The sequence below is a fragment of the Canis lupus genome, chromosome 18, assembly GCF_011100685.1.
Source record: "Canis lupus familiaris isolate Mischka breed German Shepherd chromosome 18, alternate assembly UU_Cfam_GSD_1.0, whole genome shotgun sequence".
Classification (NCBI taxonomy): domain Eukaryota; kingdom Metazoa; phylum Chordata; class Mammalia; order Carnivora; family Canidae; genus Canis; species Canis lupus.
This window is the reverse complement of record NC_049239.1, coordinates 51,249,849-51,274,415: the sequence shown is the minus strand read 5'-3', so window position 1 is coordinate 51,274,415 and position 24,567 is coordinate 51,249,849. Positions and strand designations below refer to the sequence as shown.

Below are 24,567 nucleotides of genomic sequence, written 5' to 3'. Positions count from 1 at the left end.
CCTGAATCACCTTAACTCACTGTCGTGTAACTACAATCATCCAATCACAGTGATAATAACGCATAGCTAGTGCTTACTCTGTGCCCTGTGCTACATCCTTCAAAGGAATTACTTTTTAACTTAAAAAGGTCATCTCCAGGTGATCTGGGGCCTTCAGACCTAGAAGGAGAGGCTGGCATCTTAAGGACTTCCTCAACAGAAACCACTTAAATCTCTGCTTTAGTTAGCCAGCCAGCAAGTTGTTATTTTGGAGGATTTGGTCAAATGAAGTATAGCAATTTAAAACGTGAAACTAGACCCAAGTCTAGGCCAGTACCACCATTTAGGGGGTGGGGGGAGCAAGCATGGGAGTCTGTGTGCAAGGGCTGTAAGAAACCAGTTTGTCCAAGGAAACCCAGCATCTGACAGCATGGGAGGATCATAGGCCCAGCTGTCCAGAGGTGGTGTGGGGTTGGCTGGCGTAGAGACTCTCCTGGGGTGGGTGAATACAGACTTGTGGGAAATGACAGTCACTTGGCCAGCATCTGCTGGGGAGAAGCACAGAGCACACCTATCCCCTAGATGGTCCAGACTCTGGTCCAGAGCCTTGGGGTTGGGTTCCCTTGCATGCCCATGGTGTACCCCTCACCCCTCCCTGGGAAGTGCTCTCCTGCCATACTCTTCCCTGTCCCAGTCCTCAGGCTGGCTCCAAACTCCAGGCAGCAATCTCCTTCCCCAGGGGCCAAATCTTGGTCCTCAGCAGGTATCATTCTATAAACATTTCCAAATAACACCTGAGCCAGTCCTGTGCTCCAGGGAGAGCTCTGTTGTCATCAGAGCCTAGCTCCTCTGAGCTCGTGGACTCTGAGATTCTGAGAGATTAATTTGTCTAAGGTCTCTAGCAAAGCTCCCCTAGAGCCTCTGTTCTCTTTCTTTTTTCTAAGATTTTATTTATTCATTCATTCATGAGAGACACACAGAGAGATGCAGAGGGATGCAGACACAGGCAGAGGGAGAGGCAGGCTCCCTGCAAGGAACCTGATGCGGGACTCGATCCCAGGACCCCGGGGATCATGACCTGAGCCAAAGGCAGATGCTCAACCACTGAGCCATGCAGGTGCCCCTAGAGCCTGTGTTCTTGCCCTGAATCATGCTATCTACCCTGGAACCCAACTGTGGGTGCCTCTCTGCATCTCTAAAGCAGGGACTGATGTTGATGTGACAGGGGTTATTGTGAAGAACAAAAGAGTTCATGCCTGTAACACCAGAACAGAGCCTGGCATGTAATAAACCCTTCAAAACATTAATTGTTGTTTTGTGACTCCCTCACACTTTTGTAACTTTTTTTTTAGATTTATTTATTTGAGAGAGAGAGAGAGAGAGTTCACAAGCAGGGGAAGGGGCAGAGGGAAAAGGAGAAGCAAGCTCCCTGTTAATCAGGGAACCTGACACCGGGCTCCATCCCAGGACCCTGGGATCATGACCTGAGTCAAAGATAGAAGCTTAGGGACGCCTGGGTGGCTCAGCAGTTGAGTGTCTGCCTTTGGCTCAGAGCGTGGTCCCGGTCCCGGGATCAAGTCCCATGTTGGGATCCCTGCGGGGATCCTGCTTCTCTCTCTGTCTGTGTCTCTGCCTCTCTCTGTGTGTCTCTCATGAATAAATAAATAAAATCTTAAAAAAAAAAAAAAAGACAGAAGCTTAACTGACTGAGCCACCCAGGTGCCCTTGTGAGCAGCTTTTATTGACTTGTTTACAGAGACGGAGCAGGTCAAGCTGGAGTGGACCTTGTAGATGATCCACAACCACCCTTTCAGTTGACATGTAAACCAAGAGAAGGGATCTGCCGACGTTCCGAAATAGCAGACCTAGAAATAAGGTGCAGGTCACTGCCTTCAAGTAAGCTTGGCTATGCAAAAAGAGTATGAGCCCTAAATTTAGGGGATCCTTGTGAGCATTAAAGGAGAGAATTATGGGAAACTCCCTACCTGGCACAGTGACTTATCCAGCACATAGTTGATACTCAGTAAGGTTGGTTTTTCTTCTTCCCTCAAACACCAGTTACTCTAATCTTTTCACAGAGTTCAGAGGTAAGAGCTGACATAAATTAGGAGACTGGAGAACAGCTGGGAGGGGAGGCACAGTGGGTAGTGGGGACCTCTGGACAGCCAATAGGTACTAGGCCCTGGCAGAGGTAAGTGGGCACCAATGTCAAAAAGAACCTTCTGGTGTCTTGTTCTCCCCCACTCCCTCATGTAGTAACAGAAGGACACAGGCTCTGGAGTCATCCAATCTCTACCAGTTTGTTGTTGTTACAACTTTATTGAAATATAATTCACATACCATATGAGTCATCCACTTAAAGTATATAACTTGGGCCACGTGGGTGGCTTAGTTGGATAAATATCTGCCTTCTGCTCAGGTCATCATCCCGAGTCAGGCTCCCTGCTCAGCAGGGAACCTGCTTGCCCTTTCCCTCTGTCTTCTTTCTTTTGCTCTGCTCTCTCTCTCAAATAAATAAAATCTTTGGGGTGCCTGGGTAGCTCAGTCAGTTAAGCATCTTTCTTAGACTCAGGTCATGATCCCAGGGTCCTGATTGAGCCCCACATCGAGCTCCCTGCTCAGCGTGCTTCTCCCTCTCCTGCTCCCCCTGCTTGTGCTCTCTCTTTCTCTGTCAAATAAATAAATAAAATATTTTAAAAAGTATATAATTCAATGGTTTTTAGGATATTCTCAGAATTGTGCAACCATCATCACAATCCATTTTAGAACATTTCCATCATTCCAAAATTAGCCCATTAGTAGTTATTCCCCACTTTCTCTGTCTTCCCCTAGCCCTCAGCAACTACTAATCTACTTTTTCTCTCTACGAATTTGCTCATTCTGGATATTTCATGTAAGTGGAATTATACAATATGTGTCCTTTTGTGCCTGGCTCCTTTCGCTGATCATGTCTTCCAGGTTCATCCATTATATAGTATGTATCAGTCGCCATGGCTTTTTATTGCTGAATAGCATTTGATTGCATGGAGACACTCCATTATGGATAATGCTGCCATGAACATTCATGTGCAAATTTTTGTGCAGACGTATATTTTCATTTCCCTTGGGTGTATCCCTACAAGTTGGAATTGCTGGGTCATGTGATAACTCCGTGTTTATTTATTTTTTTTTATTTATGATAGTCACAGAGAGAGAGAGAGAGAGAGAGAGAGAGGCAGAGACATAGGCAGAGGGAGAAGCAGGCTCCATGCACCGGGAGCCCAACGTGGGATTCGATCCCGGGTCTCCAGGATCGCGCCCTGGGCCAAAGGCAGGCGCTAAACCGCTGTGCCACCCAGGGATCCCAATAACTCCATGTTTAACAGTTTGGGAAACTGCCAGATAATTTTCCACAGCGACTGCCCAGCTTTACATTCCCACCCGCAGTGTATGAGGGTTCCAGTTTCTTCACATCTTTGTCAACACTTGTTGTTGTCTCTTTATTATTGTAGCCATCCTGTTTGTGAAATAGTTTCTCTCTCTCTCTCTTTTAAATTTTTATTAAAAAATTTTTAAAAAAAGATTTTATTTATTCATGAGAGACACACACAGAGAGGCAGAGACATAGGTAGAGGGAGAAGCAGGCTCCTCACAGGGAGCCCAATGCAGGACTTGGTCCCAGGACCCTGGAATCACGCCCTGAGCCAAAGGCAGACGCTCAACTGCTGAGCCACCCAGGCGTCCCTTCTCTCTTTCTCTTTTTTTTTTTTAATTTTTTTATTTATTTATGATAGTCACAGAGAGAGAGAGAGAGAGAGAGAAGCAGAGACACAGGCAGAGGGAGAAGCAGGCCCCATGCACCGGGAGCCTGATGTGGGATTCGATCCTGGGTCTCCAGGATCATGCCCTGGGCCAAAGGCAGGCGCCAAACCGCTGCGCCACCCAGGGATCCCTCTTTCTCTTTTTAAAAAATATTTATTTATTTATTCATGAGAGACACAGAGAGAGGTAGAGATACAGGCAGAGGGAGAAACAGGCTCCCTGCAGGGAGCCTGATGTGGGACTTGATCCCAGGATCACACGCTGAACCAAAGGCAGATGCTCAACCTCTGAGCCACCCAGGCGTCTGGTGAAATGGTTTCTCATTGTAATTTTGATTTGCATTTCTCAAATGAATAATGACACTGAACATCATTTTATGTGTTTATTGGCCACTTGTATCTCTTCTTTGGAGAAATTTTCTCAAACTGCTTTACCTATTTAAAACTTGGGTTGTCAGGCAGCCCAGGTGGCGCAGCGGTTTAGCGTCGCCTGCAGCCCAGGGTGTGATCCGGGAGACCCTGGATCGAGTCCCACATCAGGCTCCCTGCATGGAGCCTGCTTCTCCCTCTGCCTCTCTCTCTGTCTCTATGAATGAATAAATAAAATCTTAAAAAAAAAAAAAGACTTGGGTTGTCTATTATTGAGTTGTAAGAGTTTTTCTTTTTTAAGATTTATTTACTTATTTTTATTTATGATAGAGAGAGAGAGAAAGAGGCAGAGACACAGGCAGAGGGAGAAGCAGGCTCCATGCCGGGAGCCCGACGCGGGACTCCATCCCGGGACTCCGGGATCGTGCCCTGGGCCAAAGGCAGGCGCCAAACCGCTGAGCCACCCAGGGATCCCGTTTGTTGTTGTTTTTTTTAATATATTCTAGATACAATTCCTTTAGCAGGTATGTAATTTGCAAATATTCCCTATTCTGTAAGTTTTGTTTCACTCATCATCCCATCTTACCCTAATTACCTCCCAAGGCCCCACCTCCAAATATGAGCACATTGAGGGTTAGAGCTTTAATATGAGTCTGAGGAGAACATAAACATTTAATTTACAGCAATGTCTAACTCAGTGGTATTAGGTATTAAGTGAACTTCGTATTTAGTAATTAATAGCTTTTTTAAAAAGTGCAGCCTTGGTAAAATTTTAAATCAATCATTTTTCTAGACATTTTAGGTCCCAGATTGATACTTTCAGTCTAAAATAGCCTAGAAAGTTACAGTTTGGGGTGTGAGGAGCTACAGAAGACATATGTGGATAAGCACACTATTTAAAGAGGATTCCTATGTTTAGCAAAATTTCTGTCAGTGTATGAAAAAAATATTTGCCTCTGGATCTCCACTCAGATGCCCGAAGGCACCTCAAACTTAACCTTTTGAGGGCTCAACTCATCATCTTCCCTCACTCTTGTCCCACCCCACTCCCACAAAACCCTCCATCCTCCCATTTCAAGAAGGGCTCCACCAGAGGCCCAAGCTAGAAACATTTAACTGACTTGAACCACCCAAGGACCCCACCTGTCTATATTGTTTTTGTGGTATCATGGAGCAGATGGTCAGGGGGCATTTGCTGAGGAATACATGGCTTCCCACCACCTACACAATAAAGCCCAAACTCCACCTGGCCCTGCCTCCCCCTCCAGCCTCACTCTTTTCCAGGAACTTTAAAGGCTGTTAATACCAATGTTCTTGTGCTTCCTCCACATACATCACGCTTATGATCCATACTTTTGTTCATTCTAGACTTAGAAATTTTTCTCCTTTGCTACCATGTGCCTGACAACTCCTGCTCAACTTTATAGAAACTAGATCCTGTGTAGGTGTGGCTCTCCCTTACCACTATTCCCCCAGCTCTGTTGAATGCCCTTTTTGTGGGATCCCACTGTGCCCTTTACTTGCTACATTATTGAAATTATCTTCCCCACTAAGCTTTAAACTCCTCAGCAACGGGACTGGGGCTCTCTGTTTTCCTTCCATTTCCTACCTCCCTCCACAGAGAGCACCGGCCCTTGGGAGAGGCTCAGGCAAAGTGCTCTAGATCTGAAAGAATAATGCCAAGAGCCTCAGAGTCACTTCTGGAATCAAGGTGGCTGAGAGCCTGATTTCCTCAGGGCACAGGCAATAATGAAAGTAAAAAATTTGGTCATATATGGCTTCATCCTGCAGGCCTTAACTGGGCAGACTTGTTTTCTGTATTTTATGATAAGAAATAGTACAGTGGTTAAGAGCGTGTACTTCAGAGTCACACCACTGGGTCTGAATTCAGACTACCATGTTCCTAGTTGTGTGACCTTGGGCAAGTCATATAACCACTCTGTGCCTCGGTTTCCTCATCTGGACCTTGAAATGATAGTCATACCTATCTCATTGCATTGCCATGAGGATTAAGTGAATTACTGTGTGTAAAGTGTTTAGAACTGAGTCTAGTGCTTAATAATCACTACATGGATATTAGCTAATCTGATTTAAATTGGCTTTTTTTTTTAAAGATTTATTTATCCATTTTGGAGAGAGAGAGAGCACAGCAAGGAGGGTCAAAGGGAAAGGAGAGAATCCCAAACAGACTCCCCGCTAACCTCAGAGCCAAGTGCAGGGCTTGATCCCACAACCATGAGATCATGACTGGAGCTAAAATCAAGACTTGGGGGATCCCTGGGTGGCTCAGCGGTTTGGCATCTGCCTTCGGCCCAGGGCGTGGTCCTGGAGTCCCAGGATCGAGTCCCGAGTCCCGCATCAGGCTCCCTGCAGGGGCCTGCTTCTCCCTCTACCTGTGGCTCTGCCTCTCTCTCTCTCTCTCTCTCTCTCTGTCTCTCATGATTAAATAAATAAAATCGTTAAAAAAAATCAATATTTAGATGCTTAACCAACTGAGTCACCCAAGTGCCCTTCTTTCTTTTTTTAAGTAGACTCCATGCACAGCGTGGAGTCCTTTAAACTGCCTTTTAAAATAAGCTTTAACAGCAAGTCAACATGAAGGAAAGTGTTTGGTAAATGACAGGACAAGGAAAAGGTGGACCAAACGCCCAAAGCCTCAGGACCAAGAGGGGTGGGGCTGTAGGCTTAGCGGAAACACCTGCGCTCAAATCTGGTCCCCCGCAACACCTGTAGTCTTCAGCCCTTGGTTTCAGCTCTCAGCTTCTCAGCTTCCCAGTGTGGCCAGATCGCCCAAAAGCCAATCTGTCTATCCAGAACATAGATGATCAATTTTTTTCTTTTAAGCTGTAGTTTTACCTCTGGCCTTATCCTTGACATTTTATAAACAGATATTACTGATAAAACAACCCTTCCCCCACTTCTACTGCCCTTGCCCCAGCAACTGCCCAGTTCCCTGATCCAACATGTCCCCCAGCCCCTACCATCCTTACGACTGCCTTTGTCCTCATGTCTGCCCCTTTTCTGCTTCAAACAAACCAAAAATACAAATAGGGACTTGAGACACTTTCTGGGGTTTCGCGGTGTCAGAACTATCTTCATAATATTGCTAAGACATTATTTGCCTTTTCTACCCTCACTCTTTCCTTAGTAGTTTTCCAGAGGCTACATGACCTCTGATATTGTCACAGATGTATGCAGAAACAGGTAGGAGAATCCAGCTATCTCTCATTAAGCCAGACATTTAAAACATTTGCAAAACAGTAAAACTGCTTCACTATGTTTTTTGTTTTGGAAGAGTTACATCTCATAAAAATACGTTATTTCTGTTTATAGTGAGATTAATGTTAATTTAGATAATAAATATATATTTAAATATGCAAATGATGAGCCATCCTTTTAATGCAACAAAGAGATGAGATTTTTCAGCTTTCATGGGCTTGGTCCCTGCTGCTGCCTGGGCAGCAAAAGGGCTGCAGCAAATCATCCCAGCCAAATTGAAGTATTTATATGTCTGATGGCTCTGGCAGGCACAAAACTAAAATGTCTACAAAAATCCTCAGAAATTTAGATAATTGATTTTCATCCCATTACCCTAGAGTCTAGTTTCCCTAGAGGGAGGTAATATAATAACGCCTTCTCTTGCATTGTAAGATTGGTGTGAGGCTTAAATGAAATAACACCCTGGGGTGCCTAAGTGGCTCAGTTGGTTAAGCATCCAACTCTTGATTTCAGCTCAGGTCATGATCCCAGGGTCCTGGGATCAAGCCCCACTTTGGGCTCCATACTGAGTGTGTAGTCTGCTTGTGATTATCTTTGTCTCTGCCTCCACTCATGCTCACTCTCTCAAATAAGATCTTTTAAAACAATGAAATAATATCCTTAAAGCACCTGAGCATAACACTTGGCAAATGGTTCTCAGCACAGATGAGTTTGCCAGAATGGAGTTAGTAGCCTCTGGCTGCATGGAGGCTTGGCAAGGAGCAAGGATCCCCACTGCAGCCAGACAGCTAGGGCCAAGGATTTGAAGTCCCCAGACCTGAGTTTAAGTCGGGAATCCACCACTTCAGGAGCAAGTTATATTCAACTGATTCTCACCTGAATGAATGTGAAAAGCACTTTATAGGGGATGCCTGGGTAGTTCAGTGGTTGAGCGTCTGCCTTCAGCTCGGGGGATGATACTGGAGTCTTGGGATAGAGTCCCGCATCAGGCTCCCTGCATGAAGCCTCCTTCTCCCTCTGCCTGGGTCTCTGCCTCTCTCTCTCTCTGTCTCTTATGAATAAATAAAATCTTAAAAAAAAAAGCACTTTATAAACTTCACCTCTCCCCCTTGCTCTGCCCCACCCGCACTGTTCACCTTGCTTTTCTGAAACACTCCAGGCACCTGCCTTCCATAGAGCTTTATAGCAGGTGTCAAGGAAGGAATCCCCAGTGTCCACGGGTCTTGCTTCTTTCCTCCATCAAGCCTTTGCTCAAACCTTCCCTTCTCAGAGAGGCCTGCACTGACCATCCTAATTAAAACTATATCCCTCAGCCTTTGTTTCCTTTCCCTACTCTTTTTGTCTACAGTACTTATTACCTTCTAACATTTTATTATTCAGCATGCTTAGGTACTATGTCTATGGTTTATGGTCTGTTTCTCCTGAGTAATGAAGATGTTTATGAGGGGTAGAGATCTTTGTTTTGTTCAGTGATATAAATCAAACATAATTTACGTAGTAGGTGTTCAATTAAGTATTTGCTGAATTAGGGAATGGAAAATACACAAGAACTGGTGACAATTGCTTCCCCCAGGGAGGGGAACTGGGATGTGTGAGGTAGAGATGGGAAGAAGACTTCCTTTTCAGTATATATCCTTGTATTCTTTGTACCATGTGCTTATGTTAACTTGTAAAAATATAATACAAATTTTTAGCTCTACCAACAGGATCCAAGAAGTGGAAGTGAGAGCCTGGACCTAACTCCTTCATCTTATGATGGTCCAGGTACAGAGCAGTTAGGTAATTTGTCTGAGGTTACAAAGCCAGGATTTAAATCCATATCTCCTAACTCCAGAGCCTTAGTTTTTTTTTTTTTTTTTTTTTTTTTTTTAATGAGAGAGAGAGACAGGGACACAGAGACACAGAGACGCAGGCAGAGGGAGCAGGCTCCATGCAGGAAGCCCCATGCGGGACTTGATCCTGGGACCTCAGGACCACGCCCTGGGCCGAAGGCAGGTGCTAAACCGCTGAGCCACCCAGGTGTCCCTAGAGCCTTAGCTCTTAAGCATCATGCCATAGAACCTCTTGATTTGGGACTCTAATCAGCCAATTTAAATGTAGTTGATAAATGCTAAACTGAGGTGTTTCAAAGGTGAAGGTTTGCCTCTGACATTTCCCATTACAATAAACTACAGATGGTCTCAGTTTTTTGGATGTATGAGATTTTGGCTACATTGTGCATGGCTTGAAATAAATGGCAATATTGGGCTTCTGGGCTTGGAGATTCTTTTATGAGAACTTTACAGTCAAAATAAAGTATTAATCTTAGCCGTTGGTAGTTGGAGGCACAATGTTCCTGAATCCTGCAATCCCAGATAATTTGTCTTCTAAAGTAGTCAAGAGGTCTGAAGGATCTGCTAGGTGTTTGGGGGTGAGGGAGGGATTTGAAGGCACAGAGTAATAGGAGTATTCCCAGGAGTTATTGAAGGCTGGATGCTGAGCTTCTTGAACAGCCCTGGCTGGTGGGAGGCCTTCTGACCCTGTGTCAGGTGGTGGACCCGTTGCTGCTGCTGTAGCCAGTACAGCATCTCCACCTTGTCATGCTTCATCTTATCCAGGTATCGCCGCCCCTTGAAGGTCACTGGCTCACCAAAGATTAATTCAATTTCCTTCAGGAGGGAAACCAAAGGAGCCTGCACCAGATTGATCTTCCTGTGTAGACGGTTGCGGAACTGATTCTCCTCCAGGAAGCTACCCAGGCCCATGTTAGTCTTTTGGAAGAAGCGGTTGGGGTCAGAAGCTTGTCGCTCAAACAATTCTAGTCTCCCCAGCAACATTTCCCGCAGCTGAATGGGCTTCAGGACTTGCTCCCAGGCACTCACTAATGAAGGCAGCTGACTCAGACGGGCATTGGAGCTGTACTTGATGACCATGTCTAGCCGGTCCTTGTCAGGGACCTCAAGCATGGACCACAGGTGCTCCAGACGCTTCTGCAGGTTCAGGATTTTGTAAGGTTCTCCCAGGAGGCTGGTCCTCTTAATTCCTAGCCTGTGCCTTAGCACTGTGTTCCAATCCCACTCTCCTGGCACAAAGTCTGGCTCTTCATCTTCCAGCAAGGGAGGTGGGTATTGAATCTTTAGGGACTCTCTGACAGGGCCTATGGCCTCCCCAGGACCTTCCTCTTCATACATTTGGAAGATGACATGGAGAAAATCTGTCTCCTGGTTGGTGAGGTACTTGAAATAGTCACCCACAGACAGGGTGGTTTTCCACCAGTTCATCCATGAGGCTTTGTTTGACCACTTCTCCCAGCCTTTGTTTGCTTGGAGTGATGTGAGGGAGATTATCTTCTCAGAGGAGGGCTGTAAAATGTTTGTTCTCTGGGAATAAAATCCTGCTAACTTGGGATTGATGACGCGATACTGTTTTTCTTGATGTAGCAAGGCTGAGGACAGGAAGGTCGACCAGTCTTTATTGGCTGCAGGCTCAACCAGGGGTCCCTGGTCAAAAGAGAAGTGGTCAGGAGAGACACGGCTCATCAGCTCCTTGTAGACCTCACTGATGTTATTGCCAACAAAGCAACCAATATCCATTTCCTCGATAAGTTTGGGTTCTAGTTCACCAGCCAGGTGGTTGTATAGGACTCCGGCCCCATCAACATGGAAGGAATCCAAAAAGTTTCTCTCAGAGACCTGCACAGCAGCTGCCTGAACCACAGCCTGATTCTTTAGCTTCAAACTAACAGTCACTGGCTGTGGTTGAAGTGGAATGGATTTGAGGCATTGGGGGCCCCACTGCCCAGTGGCTTCTTCCTCTTCAAGGCTTTTTAACGTTCTCTGCAGTTCCTGCATGTGATGTGCTGCAGCTGGGCGGCGGGTCAGGGCTCCCAGGAGCAGGGGCAGGCCCGAATCCAATGGTAAGTATTGAGTCCTCTCCAATTTCATGTTCTTTATCATCTGCTTCAGGTCTTCAGCCACCATGTCCCCTGCCAGCTCTGTTTTGCTTCCTGGAACCAGAACCAACGGGGTTATGGGGCGAGAGGGGAGTGGAGGAAGGCCCAGCTCATCTGCCAGCTTCCAGCCCTCACGTAGGGAGGGCATGGATTGGCCTCTCTGTTGTTGGGAGTAGAAGGGCAAGTGGGAAGAGGTGGAGGGAGCCTGGCTGGCGGGAGTCACAGAGTATTTGGGAAGTGACACAATCTGTGTGGAACTGAAGTCGCTTTCTCTTTTCTTCTGCATGGAGGACAGCCACTGGAGAGGCTTTTTCCTCTTCAGCTGGGGGATAGACTTCACTTCCTTCACTGGATCCAGTTCAGGCTCATTGAGAAACTCCCGTGGGCGGCTAAGTTGGATGAGGTAGTTTAGGTTGAGGTTGCAGCTTGGTGCTTGGGCGAAGCTGGTGCTGTGAAGCCATTGAAAAGGGAAAAGCTTGAAAGCCCCAGTAGGGCCTACTGGGCGCAGCTTATGCATGCCACCGTGGGCCTGTTCTATCTTCAGTAGGGTGAGGAAGTCGGCAAACAGGGAACGGTAGACCTCAGGACTGGTAAGAAAGATTGTGCAGTCCCTGGCGAGGCCGGCGGTCAAACGCGTGAGTGTGGCTGACTCAGTGAAGACTCCGCTGGTGGTGGACATGGTCTTCAGCAGGTGCAGGTATCGTAAGAAGAGCTGCTCGCTGCTGAGCAGTACGTATACCTGGAGCCGCTTCCGCAGTCTCTGGTTGTCCAAATGGCTCAGACTAGGTTCAGTGGGAGGCTCCTGCCAGCTGCACTTTAACTCGTTCAGGATGACCTCAATGAAACGGAGTCGGCCTTTGGTAGGCACGCGCACCGACCGCCCACTGTTGGCCAGCCGCTTGGCCACTTGACGGCACAGCGACGCCACCGTCAGCCGTGAGACTGGCAACGGCAACAGCATCGGGGCCTCCGGCGGGAGGGGCTTCTGAGATTCTGGGCACGTCGCCTTGCGGGGGAAGAGCGACAGCGGACACAGCAACCGGTGGTAAAACCGCTGGAGGTCGGGTTCCGGTTCGGTGGGCTCCATCTTTGCGCGGCGCGGGAGGGCTGAGTCAAAGAAGCCAAGAGGTTACTAAGGCAACCAGGCGCCGGATGGTCCGAGTGCGCCTGCGCAGCCAGTGCCTCCCTCCCAAAGAGTGACGTAAGAGGGGAGGGCCTGACGTGCGCGCGCACCAGGAGGCTGAGCAAAGTGTGGCTTCCGAAGCTCCGCCTCCCCGCGACGGAGTTAGGGGTTTGCCCGGCGCTACCTCAGCGCCGCGGCAGTTCAGGTCCTCGGGCCGGTGACGGGGTCCGGGATGGCTTCGGACTCCGAGGACCGCGGGACCGCCTGCACGGTGAGGGTCGAGGCCTCGTGTGGGAGCCTCTCTGGGCAGAGAGCCTCGGCCCCTAGGATGATTGTTAACGCAGGAAAAAGGGAAGGAGTAGGCACCTGGGGCGGGGCCTGGGGCCTCCGCGGGAAAGGGTGCGAGATTAGCAGAGTCCTTGGCCTTAACTTTGGGGAGTTGGGGGATTGGACCTGGAACGATCACGACTGATAATGAGGGCACTTGAGAATGGGTCACGTGAGAAAGATTTGCCCTCTCCAGGCTTTTTGGGGTGGTCATAGGGGAGATGAAACAGGGTCACGCAAAGTAGGGGGTCCCCTCGACTCTCATCAGCCTGTCCCTGCCGGCCTTGCAGCTGGAGTTCACAGTGCAGATGACCTGTCAGAGCTGCGTGGACGCGGTGCGCACGTCCCTGCAAGGGGTGGCAGGTAAGAGCCAAAAACTTGTGCAGACAGTCTGGAAGCCTCTAGAAGGAGCGGCAAATCTCTTAGAACAACGCCACTCTCGTTTACAGATGTAGAAATTGAAACCCAGAGATAGAAAGGAATGTCCTCAGAGTCACAAAGGGACCCAGAGGCAGAGTCTAGATCTCAAGCCTGCCTTGCCAGCGCTCTCTACAGGCTCTGACACACTGGGACCTCTCCGGCACCCAGGGAGTGAGGAGCTAGGCTGAGTATAGAAAGCCCCACCTACAGAGGGAGTTCCCGGATAGCAAGCAGCTTTTGCTTGCGAAACAGCATAATCTTGACAAAGCAAACAGCAGCCCTGGCCATGTTCCATCCTAGGCAGCTCCCAATTCTTATAAGCCAGCTAACTGGTCTGGAGGTGACCTTGCACAATCAGAAATAACTGAGAAGGCAGAACTACCAGCATGGCACTGGGAATTGGCCTCCTTTGATTCCGTTAAATATTTGTCCAGGCCTTCAGCAGGTATGGACTATAGACTGAGGGCTTTTTAGGGAGAAGGGTTCACAGGTGTTTCAGACACAGTCCCTGCCCTCAGGTGACGATGAGCATGCAAGCATTGCTCATGGAAGAGCAGTTCTTGAAGGATATGAGATGAGATAGGTTCTAAGCTGGGACAGTGGTGGCACTTGTCCAGTACAAGGGAGCAGTAGTGGATAAAGGTATGTGCCCTAGAGTCAGACTGCATTGAAATCCCTTCTTTGCCACTTAATGGTGCTTAGATTTCTTTCTTTCTCTCTCTCTCTCTCTCTTTTTTTTTTTTTTTTTTTTTTTTTTGGTGCTTAGATTTCATGCATGTTGCTATTTTTTGCCTTTTTCTTCAGTGTTTAAATGGGCATGATAATGGAAGCTACTCTGGAGGATTGTCATGAAGCGTGAGTTGGTTAATATGTGTGTAAAGCACTTTAGAAACTTCTTTGGCATGTAGTGAGAGCTCACTAAATTTTAGAAATTATGAGGAAGGACTATAGGTAGCAGTCTGGGCAGAGGCATTTGGGGACAGATTTTGAAGCAGAGAGAGACAGACAGAGATTTGCCCTCTCCAGGAGGCCTGGGACTTTGGGGAAGAGGGTTCCTACTCTTCTAGGAATAAATGGGAGTTGCTCCCAGCCCAAGGCAAACTTCGTTGAACTCTTATCACTCAGCTTAGAGTTCCCTGTGGCCTTATGTTTTCTTTCTTACCGGGCTTTGAGCTAAGCAAGGGCTGGCCTGACCACACTCTACACAAGCCACCCTGAACCTTGCTCACCTAGGCAGAGCCAGCCTTTTTCTTGGTTCAGATGCAGTTCTAGAGTTCAGGAAGTGCACAGCTCCTTGCAACTACAAGGAGCTGCCCCATGGGTCCCTCTCACTGGAGGAGCAAAGAATCAGCTCCTAGGAGACCCTAGAACAGGAACCCACCTGTGTGGAAATCAGTCCATCAGAAAGTCTTGTCTTATCTGCTGTATATATACAATATACTCAGAATTTAGCCTCTCTTTTTCCATACTTTGGCCTTCACATAAATCCAAGCCACCTTACTTCTTCCTGACCCACACGAGAACCTCATCTGTGGGCTTCCCATTGCCTCTGTTGCCTCCTCCAATTGTTTTTCCATATAAAAGCTAATGTGATTTTTAAAATCATACCTTAGATTATATCACTGCTCTGCTCATTTAAGGTTTTAATAACCCTCTGAAGTAGGTAGTATTATCTCCATTTACAGATGAGGTAACTGAATAGAAAACTCAACAGAAAGATTGAGTAACTTGTCTAAGGCTATACAGCTTGTATGTGACAGACTCTGTGTGACATACTCATGATTTCAACTCCAGAGTCCACACTGTACATTGTGCCTTTTCCCAGTGGCCTCCCATTGCATTAAAATTAAAATGCAGATTCTTTCCCTTTGGGCTTTGTTTGCCTAGTCTCCGCTTATAGCTTCCTCTCTTACTATTCTGTTTACTCCCTGCTTTAGTCACACTGCCCTTCTCTTAGAACATGTCAGTGCTGTTCCCTCTGCTGGAATGCCCTTACCTTACATTCAGGTTTTTGCTTAGAAGCTCAGAGAGACCTTCTTTGACCAGCCTATGTGGGGGCCCCATTTGTTTCCTAACCCTATTTCATCGATCACACCTTTCAGTATTTGAACCTTTTTTTTTTTTTCCTTTTTAAAGATTTTATTTATTTATTCATGAGAGACAGAGAGAGGCAGAGACATAGGCAGAGGGAGAAGCAGGCTCTTCTGGGGAGCCTGAACCCGGGATCATGACCTGAGCCAAAGGCAGATGCTCAACCACTGAGCCACCCAGGTGCCCCTTTGAACCTCTCTTGTGTGTATATTTGACTTTTGTATTTCTACATCAGAGTACATACTATTTCATAGGGCAGAGATGTTGCCTGACTTGTCTACTCTGCTTCCACTGCCTGGAACATGGCATGTGATGGGTACTTAGTGTATGCTTGTTAAATGAGGTGAGCAAGCAAAGTTTCTCATACTGTGTGGTTCACTGGGCCTTGGGAGCCCCTGAAAATCAGCCTTGGGGGTTCAAGCTTACTTTCTTGGGGCAAAGGGACTGAGTGTCAGTTTTTGGGTTGGACAGGCTGCCTTCCAAACTTTGTGACCTCAAGCCAGGTGTGTCACCCTCTCACCTCATTCCTCACCTGCCAGATGAGAACCATATCATCACCCTGATGTGTGTAAGGCAGAGCACAGCTCTTGGCATCTCCTGGAGGGTCAGACCAACAAGAGTTCCCCCATCATCCTCTCTTTACCCTTTTTGCAGCCACCAACATCCAGAGGTATCCCTACGTTGACCCAGAGCTCCCAATGCTGCATCGGTTGCCTGGTGGCTCAAGATAAAATTTTGTGTGAAGTGAGGTTGGATAACATGGAGGGTTTTCGTCTCACAGAATCACCCTGTACTTGCCGGAGACGGGCTATGTGTGTTAATCTGATGTCTTACAGATTCTGCCCCTCCCCCAACAGTATCACTGCTGCTGCAGGGGATCTGAAGAAACAAGCCTGTGGAAGCTTTTGTAACCATATACCAGATATTCCTGTCTTTCAGATGCCACCTGCCCCTAATAGCATTTCCCAGTTTTGCCTTGTTTTAAGCCAGAAGAAATCCGAACCTTTCCCATACCTTGGGGATTGTTATTCCAGTCTCTGCCTGGTGGTTAATCCAGGCATAGTCTGGCTCCTCTGTTGCTCTACAGGGTAAAGCCCAAGGGAGCCATGGGCAGTCTAGAAGGCAAAGGTAAGACCATTTCATGCTGTTGACATGGTGCCCTATAGAACGGAACACTACACTGACTGTTGGTGATGCCTTCATCTTTGGTTTCCCTCCCCCGTATTCTTTTTTTTTTTTTTTAAGATTTATTTATTCATTCATGAGAGACACAGAGAGATAGAGAGGCAGAGACACAGGCAGAGGGAGAAGCAGGCTCTTTGCAGGAGCCCAATGTGGGACTTGATCCCGGGTCTCCCAGGATCAGGCCCTGGGCTGAAGGCGGCGCTAAACTGCTGAGCCACGGAGGCATCCCAAATGCATGCTGGGCATGGAAGAGGCCAGGGTCATGGAGGAGGCCAGGGTCAGGAAAAGCACTGGTCCTTGTGCTCAGGGAGCTAGCAGGCTTGATGGCCCTCAAAGGTGAGCATGTGTCAGAATCATCCTGACGTCTGTGGGCACACAGGTTGACATCGGGGATTTGGAGGGCAATTGAGACATGTAACTTTTGAACCTGACCTTTGCGGAGCACACGGGGCCCCTGCACTCACAGAGGGTTGTCATTATTACAGCATGAGTTACTCGGGGAAGAGGAAGCTTCTATAGGAGGGCACAGGAGGGGTCCCAACCAGCCTGGAGGGTAGGGGCTGCTTTTCAGGGTGAGCAGGATCTGGGTAGGCTCCAGAGCTAGGCTGCCTGAGATGATTTCCAGTTCCACAATTTACCACACTGTGCCTTTGAGCAAGGTTCTTAAATCTCTCTCTGCCTCAATTTTCTCATCTGTAATATAGGGACAGTAGTACCCACCTCACAGGTTTACTTGGGTGTCTAATGAGCTAATATGGGTAAAGTGCAAAAAAGCCCCCAGTGCACATGCAGTAGATGTTAGCTCTCATGATGATGGGGATAGCTCAGCCCTCCCTGTTTTGGATGTGCGTAACAGCATTATTGGCATATAATTCAAATATAAAATATATCCATTTTAAGTGTAGAATTCAGTGGTGGTTAAAATGTTCAGAGTTGTGCAGCCATCACCCCTATCACTTGTACATTTCAGCCCCTCACCTGTGTTGGACATTGCATCCACAAAGGCATCATGTAATATGTGGTCTTTTGTGAGTGGCACTCACTTAAAATCATATTTTCAGAGTGCTTCCCTGTGGTAGCATTACGAGCAGTTCATTCCCTATCTTTTTATGGCTGAGAAATAATGGATACACATTTTCTTTATCCTTTTATCAGTTGAATTTGGGTTATTTTCACCTTTTGGCTATCATGAATAATGGACTGTTTTATTATTTTTTTAAAGACTTTATCTATTTGACAGAGAAAGATAGCATAAGCAGGGGGAACAGGAGAGGGAGAGAGAGAAGCAGGCTCCCCGCTGAACAGGGAGCCCAATGTGGGGCTCCATTCCAGGACCCTGGGATCATGACCTGAGCCAAGATGCTTCACTGACTGAGCCACCCAGGCGCCCCAATAATGGACTATTCATTGATGGCCCACTTTTATAAAAATATCTTAAAATAATTATCTATGTTTCTTAGTATGGGACATGATAAGGAAAAACAATAATCCTGGGGGTAAGGTGGCCTTCTCCTCCTTTTATTTATAAAGATACAGGCTCAGAGAGGTTGAGGGCCTCACACACCCAGAATGCGACTTCTGAGCTTGCCTCTAGCCACAGGAAGGTTGGTGAAGATGAGAACGGGAAATTAAACATTCTGTACCTCTCTTCTCCGCTCCCAGCACAGGGGTGTCGGCCCTCTGCTGCCTTTTCCCCTCTCTTTCCCTCCAGGCATCCAGAGTGTTAAAGTGCAGTTGGAAAACCAGATGGTCCTGGTGCAGACCACCCTGCCCAGCCAAGAGGTGCAGGCCCTTCTGGAAAGCACAGGGCGGCAGGCAGTACTCAAGGGCATGGGCAGTGGCCTCCTGCGTGAGTAGCTACTCTGGTCCTGGCCTGGGCCTCTCTGGGAGGGAGGTGGCCTGGAGCTGGTACACATCTAAACTATAGGATTTGGGGACTTGGGGTTTGAGTGGTTTGGGGGAAGGCATGAAAGTTATGCAGAGCTCTCTCCTTGCTCTTTCTGAGCTGATGAAGGTGTGGGGCTAGCTGAGGTGGCGAGCCAGCCTGGGTATCTGATACCTTGCAGAGAATCTGGGAGCAGCAGTTGCCATTCTGGAGGGCCCTGGTCCCGTGCAAGGGGTGGTGCGCTTCCTACAGCTGACCCCTGAACGCTGCCTCATCGAGGGGACTATCGATGGCCTGGAGCCTGGGCTGCATGGACTCCATGTCCATCAGTTTGGAGACCTCACCGGGAACTGCAACAGGTGAGTCATACGTAACTTCCCCTATGGCGTCTTCATCCCTGTACTAGTGCACCCAAGATTCAGCCACCTGCACACACTTTGATGCTTGGTCCTCATGGGTACTGTGATGCACATATATGTTGGCCCTGTCTATAGACGAGGAAACTGAGGCTTAGAGGGTTCAATGACTTGTCAGAGGCCCCAAGGCATATAAATGGTGGGGTGGGATTTGAACTCAAATCTGACCTTCATGCTCCTGCTCATAGCCACTTTATTGCCTCTGAGGTGGAAGCAACTCATAGACACAGAAGGGCTGGTCCCCGTGTCACAGTGTTTGTCGTGCTGTGATGCAGTTTGTTGCTTACTCATCTGTGTCTCCCCTGAAAGCTTATTGAGGGCAGGACCCACATCTGATTCTTCTTCATGCCCTCAACCTAAAACCTGGCGCAGAGCGAGTCTGTTTGTTGAGTGAGTGAATGAAATAAATATAGTTAAAGTGAGAGAGTGGGTCAGCTGACCTAGGAGCCAGTGTCTTCCTGCCTACCTGCTACCTTTTCTTCTTAGCTGCGGGGACCACTTTAACCCTGATGGAGCATCTCACGGGGGCCCTAAGGACTCTGACCGGGTAAGTAACCATCTGGGTGAGGCTTAGGCTACTACAAGAGGGCCCCAAGCCTCAGGCAGGGGAGGCCATTCCTAGGGCCTTAGCATGAGATTCCTTTTCAGTGAGGTCCTCTCGCTTTATTTTGTTCTGTTTAAAAACATTAACCCTTTCTGTGGTCATGGCCTGCCCCCTAGGGACTCACAGTCCTGTGGGGAAGATCCCTGAGAACCCTGTGGTTGCAGGGCAGTGAGATGATCCTTGCAGGAGCCTGCAGGGAGCCCAGAGTAAGCAGTGACCCAGCCTGAGCCCAAGCACATGGGCAGTGGGAGAAAGCTTCCTGGAGAAGCTGAAGGTGTGGAAGTGGAAGATCTTATCTGAACTAAAAAAAAGGCAGTTCCTGATGGTACAGCTCCTGGCCTGGAGTTTCACTTTTCACCAGAGAATTGTTTCCCTGTCAGCAGTGAGTTGCATGCTGCCTTGGTTTTTGCTTCTCTGAGTACTACTTGTTCTGTTACTTCACATTTTGCTGTACGGTGACTCAGTGCTTTCCTTAGGTAAACTTAGTTACTTTTAATGTTTTGATCCATCACAGAATGTTTCAAATGTTCCAAAGTACAGAAACTTGTCCCAAATTCCTGTGTCCCTATCACCCACTTTCTTTCTTTCTTTATTGTTTTTTTTAAAAAATATTTTATTTATTTATTCATGAAAGTCTCACAGAGAGAGAGGCAGAGACACAGGCAGAGGGAGAAGCAGGCTCCATGCAGGGAGCCCGATGTGGGACTCGATCCAAGGTCTCCAGGATCAGACCCCGGGCTGAACCACTATCACCCACTTTCAACAGTGACCCAACTTATGGCCAATCCTGTCTCATCTATACCTCCTGCCTTTCTCTACTATTATTTTAAAGCAAATCAAGATAACATTTCATGTAATTAAGGTAGAGGGTTTTTTGACAAGAAACCCAGTATTGCCACAGAGAATGGAAAACCAGGACTTGTAGCCATAAGAGCAGGCTCATTTTAAAGTGGAGGCCAGGAATCCCTGGGTGGCGCAGTGGTTTGGCGCCTGCCTTTGGCCCAGGGCGCGATCCTGGAAACCCGGGATCGAATCCCACGTCAGGCTCCTGGTGCATGGAGCCTGCTTCTCCCTCTGCCTGTGTCTCTGCCCCTCTCTCTCTCTGTGTGTGACTATCATAAATAAAATAAAAAAAAAATAAAGTGGAGGCCAAATAAATGGTAGTAGAGTTCTGTATTTTGGCCTGCAAGGTCTGGGGATTAAGGAAGGCCCTCATTGTCGTTGTCATTTTGTCATTGTCATCGTCTTCTTCTCCTTCTCCTCCTTCTCCTTTTAAGATTTATTTATTTATTTGAGAGAGAGAGAGAGAATGAGCACAGGGGAGGGGCAGAGGGAGAGAGAGAATCTCCAGCAGACTCCCTGCTGGGCACCGAACCCACGACCCTGAGATCATGACCTGAGCCCCCAAAACCGAGAGTCGGATGCTGAACTGACTGAGCCACCCAGGCGCCCCTGTGGTACATGTTTCTTACTTCATGTGCCTGATTTTTTTTGGACTTTTGATAGCTCTGTTACATTGCCAATGGTCAGAAGTTTGACTCCTTTCCCCTCTCACCCTGGGAAGTTGGAGAAGGGTTTTTGTTGGGTCCCCTGTGCAGTGCTGTGTTTGTACTCAGTGTAACAATTTATTGCTATGCGTCAAGTTACTCCAAACTTGGGGTTTTAAAACAACAAGAATTCATCTCAGTTTGCTCTGGAGCAGGAACCTGGATGCAGCATAGCTGGGGGCCCTTTGCTTAGGGTCACTGTAATCAAGGTGTTGGCTGGGGCTGCAGTCATCTCAAGGCTCATGTTGCGGTTGGCAGGCCTCAAGTCCTCTCTGGCTGTTGGCCAGGGACATCAGTCCTTTGGCACATGGGCCTCTTCATAGGGTGGCTCACAACATAGCAGCTAGTTTTCCCTCATAGCAAGTGCATGAGAGAGGGCATCTAAGACTGAGCCAAACTGTTCTCTTTTTGTAGCCTAGTCTAACAAGTGACACTAGGTCCAGCCCACCCTCAGTGGAGGAGCACACAAGGATGTAAATACAGGGAAGGTGCATCGTGGAGGCTGTTGTCCTCATGGAGCCCTGAAAGGTGCTGCACAGAAATTAAGCAGGTGAAGAACAGAGAGTGAGAATGTCAGGCACAGCAGAGAAAACTCCTTAGGCAGAGCCCCTGAGGCATGAACCAGCAAGGAGCATTCAGGAACTGGTAGCACTGTGTCTCTTATGCAGTAGAGATCAGAAAGGTAAGAGACTGCCTTGCCATCTGTGCCTTGGCCTGCTGTGGCCTGGGCCCCTCTCGGGGCAAAAAACTAGAAGGGGCTGGAGCCAGCTGCTCTACTGTCCCCAAGTCCTTGACAGGGGTAGAGTAACATCTGGACTGTCAAGGCCACCTGTGATGGCTGACAAGTTCCTTTGGGATTTCTCCATCTGTTTTTGCCCAGTTGGAAGTGAATTCAGCGTGGGGATTTACGCCAGAGCCTGGTTGTCCCTTTGCACATCTAAATAGTCTCCAAGCCGCCTTCTCTTCTCTTGCCTCCCCCCCAGTCCTGCCTATTCATGCACTGTGCTAGAGGGATTGCTCCAAAGCACAGAGTAACCATGGGATGCCCCTGTCCACAGCCGTTTTTGGTTCCCCAGTGCCGGAGGATAAATAGGCCCAGCCCAGCCTCTTGGTGTGACATTCAGGGCCCTGCGGTCCAGTTCCATCTGTCCTAGTGCAGGGGAGGGAATAGACCATGCTCTTGGGTCACTCCTCTGAGCCACACTGCCAGGCTGCTCACTCCCTCAGCACAGTCCTCAAGATGTTCCTCAAGGCTCAGTATCGCCTCCCCTGCCTTGATCTTTCTACCATAAAGGCTACCAATGCAGGGTAACAAAATGCCAGGTGTAAGCAACAGATTTCTCTCTGGAAAACAAGATGTGGCGCTTCTTGCCGCTTCTCAGCCCCATCACATAGGGGCATCACCCATGTGCATCAGCCCACACTGGTACAGGCACTTGTTTCTGCCTAAAATATCCAATCAGAGACTATTTATTTGCACAGATGTGGGTCTCTGTGACATTCCAGTAAGATCCAGTCATCAGAAAACCTACTTACAGCTATACTTAGTGTGCGTTTCATAATCACTGGTCTGTTCTATGTCTATCTCCCCACCACGCTTCCAGCTCCTTGAGGGTGGAGACTGCATGTGCTCCTGACCCCCGTGCCAGTGGAGTAGGTCTGATGTACAAGATGCTCAGTAGATGTGTTAGGACATTTTGTATTACTTTAAAAGGGGGAAGGGAGAACAGAGGCTGAGCCAGCTTCTAGGGGGTGGGACAGGTCCCCTGCTCCTTGTGTTTCTTTCTGTTCCTGGAGGCTAGGAGTCAGGGAGGGATGCTGGCTGCTTCCTGTGGTCAGGAAGCCAAGTCTAGCCAACTTAAGCCCAGGGGAATTGTAGACTGCCAAGGGTTAGTGTCAACAAGAGGTTGGAGAACTGAGCTAGCTTCTGAGGCTGAGATGCAGGGAGGGCAATAGCCTTGCAGGGGAAACAGTCTGGTCCAGTGGGCATGATTTCCTAGGAAGGGTATTGCTGTCCAGGATTTCAGTTCCTGGGCCCGTTCCTTGTGTCCTAGGCCATCCCTTTATCCTACCACACTGTACCCAGAGGAAGACATTGATATTTGGGGGAAGGGGAATTAGATCCTGGGAAGCTAGAAGTCAGCAGCTGTGTCTCACGTGGCCCTCTTCTCTCCCTTGGGTCTCATTGCAGCACCGTGGGGACCTGGGGAATGTCCATGCTGGCACTGATGGCCGAGCCATCTTCAGGATAGAGGATGAGCAGCTGAAGGTAAGCTGGAAAAAAAAAAAAAGTGGGGACCTCTCCTAACAGATCCACTATCTGAGGCTGTTTTCTGCCCTCATAGGTATGGGATGTGATTGGCCGAAGCCTGGTCATCGATGAAGGAGAAGATGATCTGGGCCTGGGTGGCCATCCCTTATCCAAGGTCACAGGAAACTCAGGAGAGAGGTACGTGATGCCACCTGCAGCAGGAGGCTCTGCTCTGCCAATGTGGTGCATGGGCAACTCCAGGGGAGCCCAAACCAGTGCCCAGAGCCCACTCCTGACCACACATTCTTCCTCAGGTTGGCCTGTGGCATCATCGCACGCTCTGCTGGCCTTTTCCAGAACCCTAAGCAGATCTGCTCCTGTGATGGCCTTACCATCTGGGAGGAGCGAGGCCGGCCCATTGCTGGTGAGGGACGAAAGGAGCCAGCCAAGCCCCCTGCCCACCTCTGAACATGGCCTCAGCTTCGGGTTTGTTCTCCCAGCTGTGCACTGTCTACTTCCAGAGAGAGGGGAGGGAGGCCCTGCTTGCCCAGTCCTAGGAGGACTTGGGTACAGGGTGTGAAGGTTGCTGTGATGTTCCCTTGCAAATTAAAGTTTTATTTTCCTACAGAACTTTGGGTTTTGTCCGTGTCCCAATGTCCCTCTATGGGCTTTGTGAACACAGGCCTTCTGCTTCTCCTGTTCTTGTGAGCCACCTTTTGGCTTTGGAGCCAAACAAAACTGGATTCAAATCTGTGTACCTACTGAGGGCAACCTCCTCATCAAGGTCACAGGCAGGGACACAGCACTCATATCTCTGCCAGAGAAGATCCTGTTTTAGTTTCTCCCTGTGGTTGGGCCTGTAATATGGGAATATGGGAGCTGCAGGTGGCCCTCTTCTCCCTGCCTTGTCAACTGAGTATCAGAAAACACCTGTCTGCTGAGAAGAGGGAAGAGGCAGATGCTCAGGGGGAATCTAAGAGTTGTTTGATAATGTCAGATGCCCCAGAGAGCCCACTCTGGGCCTTTCCTGTGGCTAGCCACTCCCTGACCTGGGGTTTAAGAGGCACTCCTCGATTTTCCTAGTGCATCCCCTCCTCCTGCTTTTAAAATTAATTTGGCTTTAGTTGATTTTTTTTCTTATTCTTAATAATCTTAATTAATTTAATACATAAAGTGTTCAGTGCAGGACTTGGCACACAGGAAGTTAAGGGAACAGTGGCTCTGCTTCTGAGGCCAAATGGGGCTCCTGGAGGCTGCCCCAGCTAAGCCCCCCTCTCCAGGGATGGCTGGTATCCAGGGACTAATGTGTGGGGCCAGGGATTCTGGGCCTCCCCACTTACCATTTTGTGCCCCCGTCCTGACCCTCCGCTGGACTTTGCTATGCTTGCTCATCCATGACAAAACTGCTTTTATAACCCAG

The 24,567-nt window shown here is 48.3% G+C and overlaps 2 protein-coding genes across 2 annotated transcripts; one reads left to right on the top strand and one right to left on the bottom strand.

The window, feature by feature from the left end:
• Positions 1-9,615: 9,615 nt before the first annotated feature.
• On the bottom strand, positions 9,616-12,434 carry CCDC87 (coiled-coil domain containing 87). The gene has a single exon (XM_038563815.1). The coding sequence runs from the start codon at positions 12,383-12,385 to the stop codon at positions 9,764-9,766; it is 2,622 nt and encodes an 873-aa protein (XP_038419743.1). The 5' UTR covers positions 12,386-12,434; the 3' UTR covers positions 9,616-9,763.
• Positions 12,435-12,629: 195 nt separating this feature from the next.
• Positions 12,630-23,745, top strand: CCS (copper chaperone for superoxide dismutase). The gene is made up of 8 exons (NM_001194970.1): positions 12,630-12,692; positions 13,039-13,111; positions 18,156-18,293; positions 18,511-18,688; positions 19,232-19,292; positions 23,088-23,165; positions 23,242-23,345; positions 23,462-23,745. Exons 1-8 carry the CDS (start codon positions 12,654-12,656, stop codon positions 23,613-23,615), a joined length of 825 nt encoding a protein of 274 aa, NP_001181899.1. The 5' UTR covers positions 12,630-12,653; the 3' UTR covers positions 23,616-23,745.
• Positions 23,746-24,567: the final 822 nt, after the last annotated feature.

What these genes read in the sequence shown, in the direction of transcription:
- CCDC87 (XM_038563815.1), bottom strand. Translation starts at nt 12,385, where the DNA reads ATGGAGCCCACCGAACCGGAACCCGACCTCCAGCGGTTTTACCACCGG.
- CCS (NM_001194970.1), top strand. Translation starts at nt 12,654, where the DNA reads ATGGCTTCGGACTCCGAGGACCGCGGGACCGCCTGCACG. An exon ending in ACCGCGGGACCGCCTGCACG is followed by an intron (nt 12,693 to 13,038) that starts GTGAGGGTCGAG and finishes CCGGCCTTGCAG; the next exon opens with CTGGAGTTCACAGTGCAGAT. An exon ending in TAGAGGATGAGCAGCTGAAG is followed by an intron (nt 23,166 to 23,241) that starts GTAAGCTGGAAA and finishes CTGCCCTCATAG; the next exon opens with GTATGGGATGTGATTGGCCG.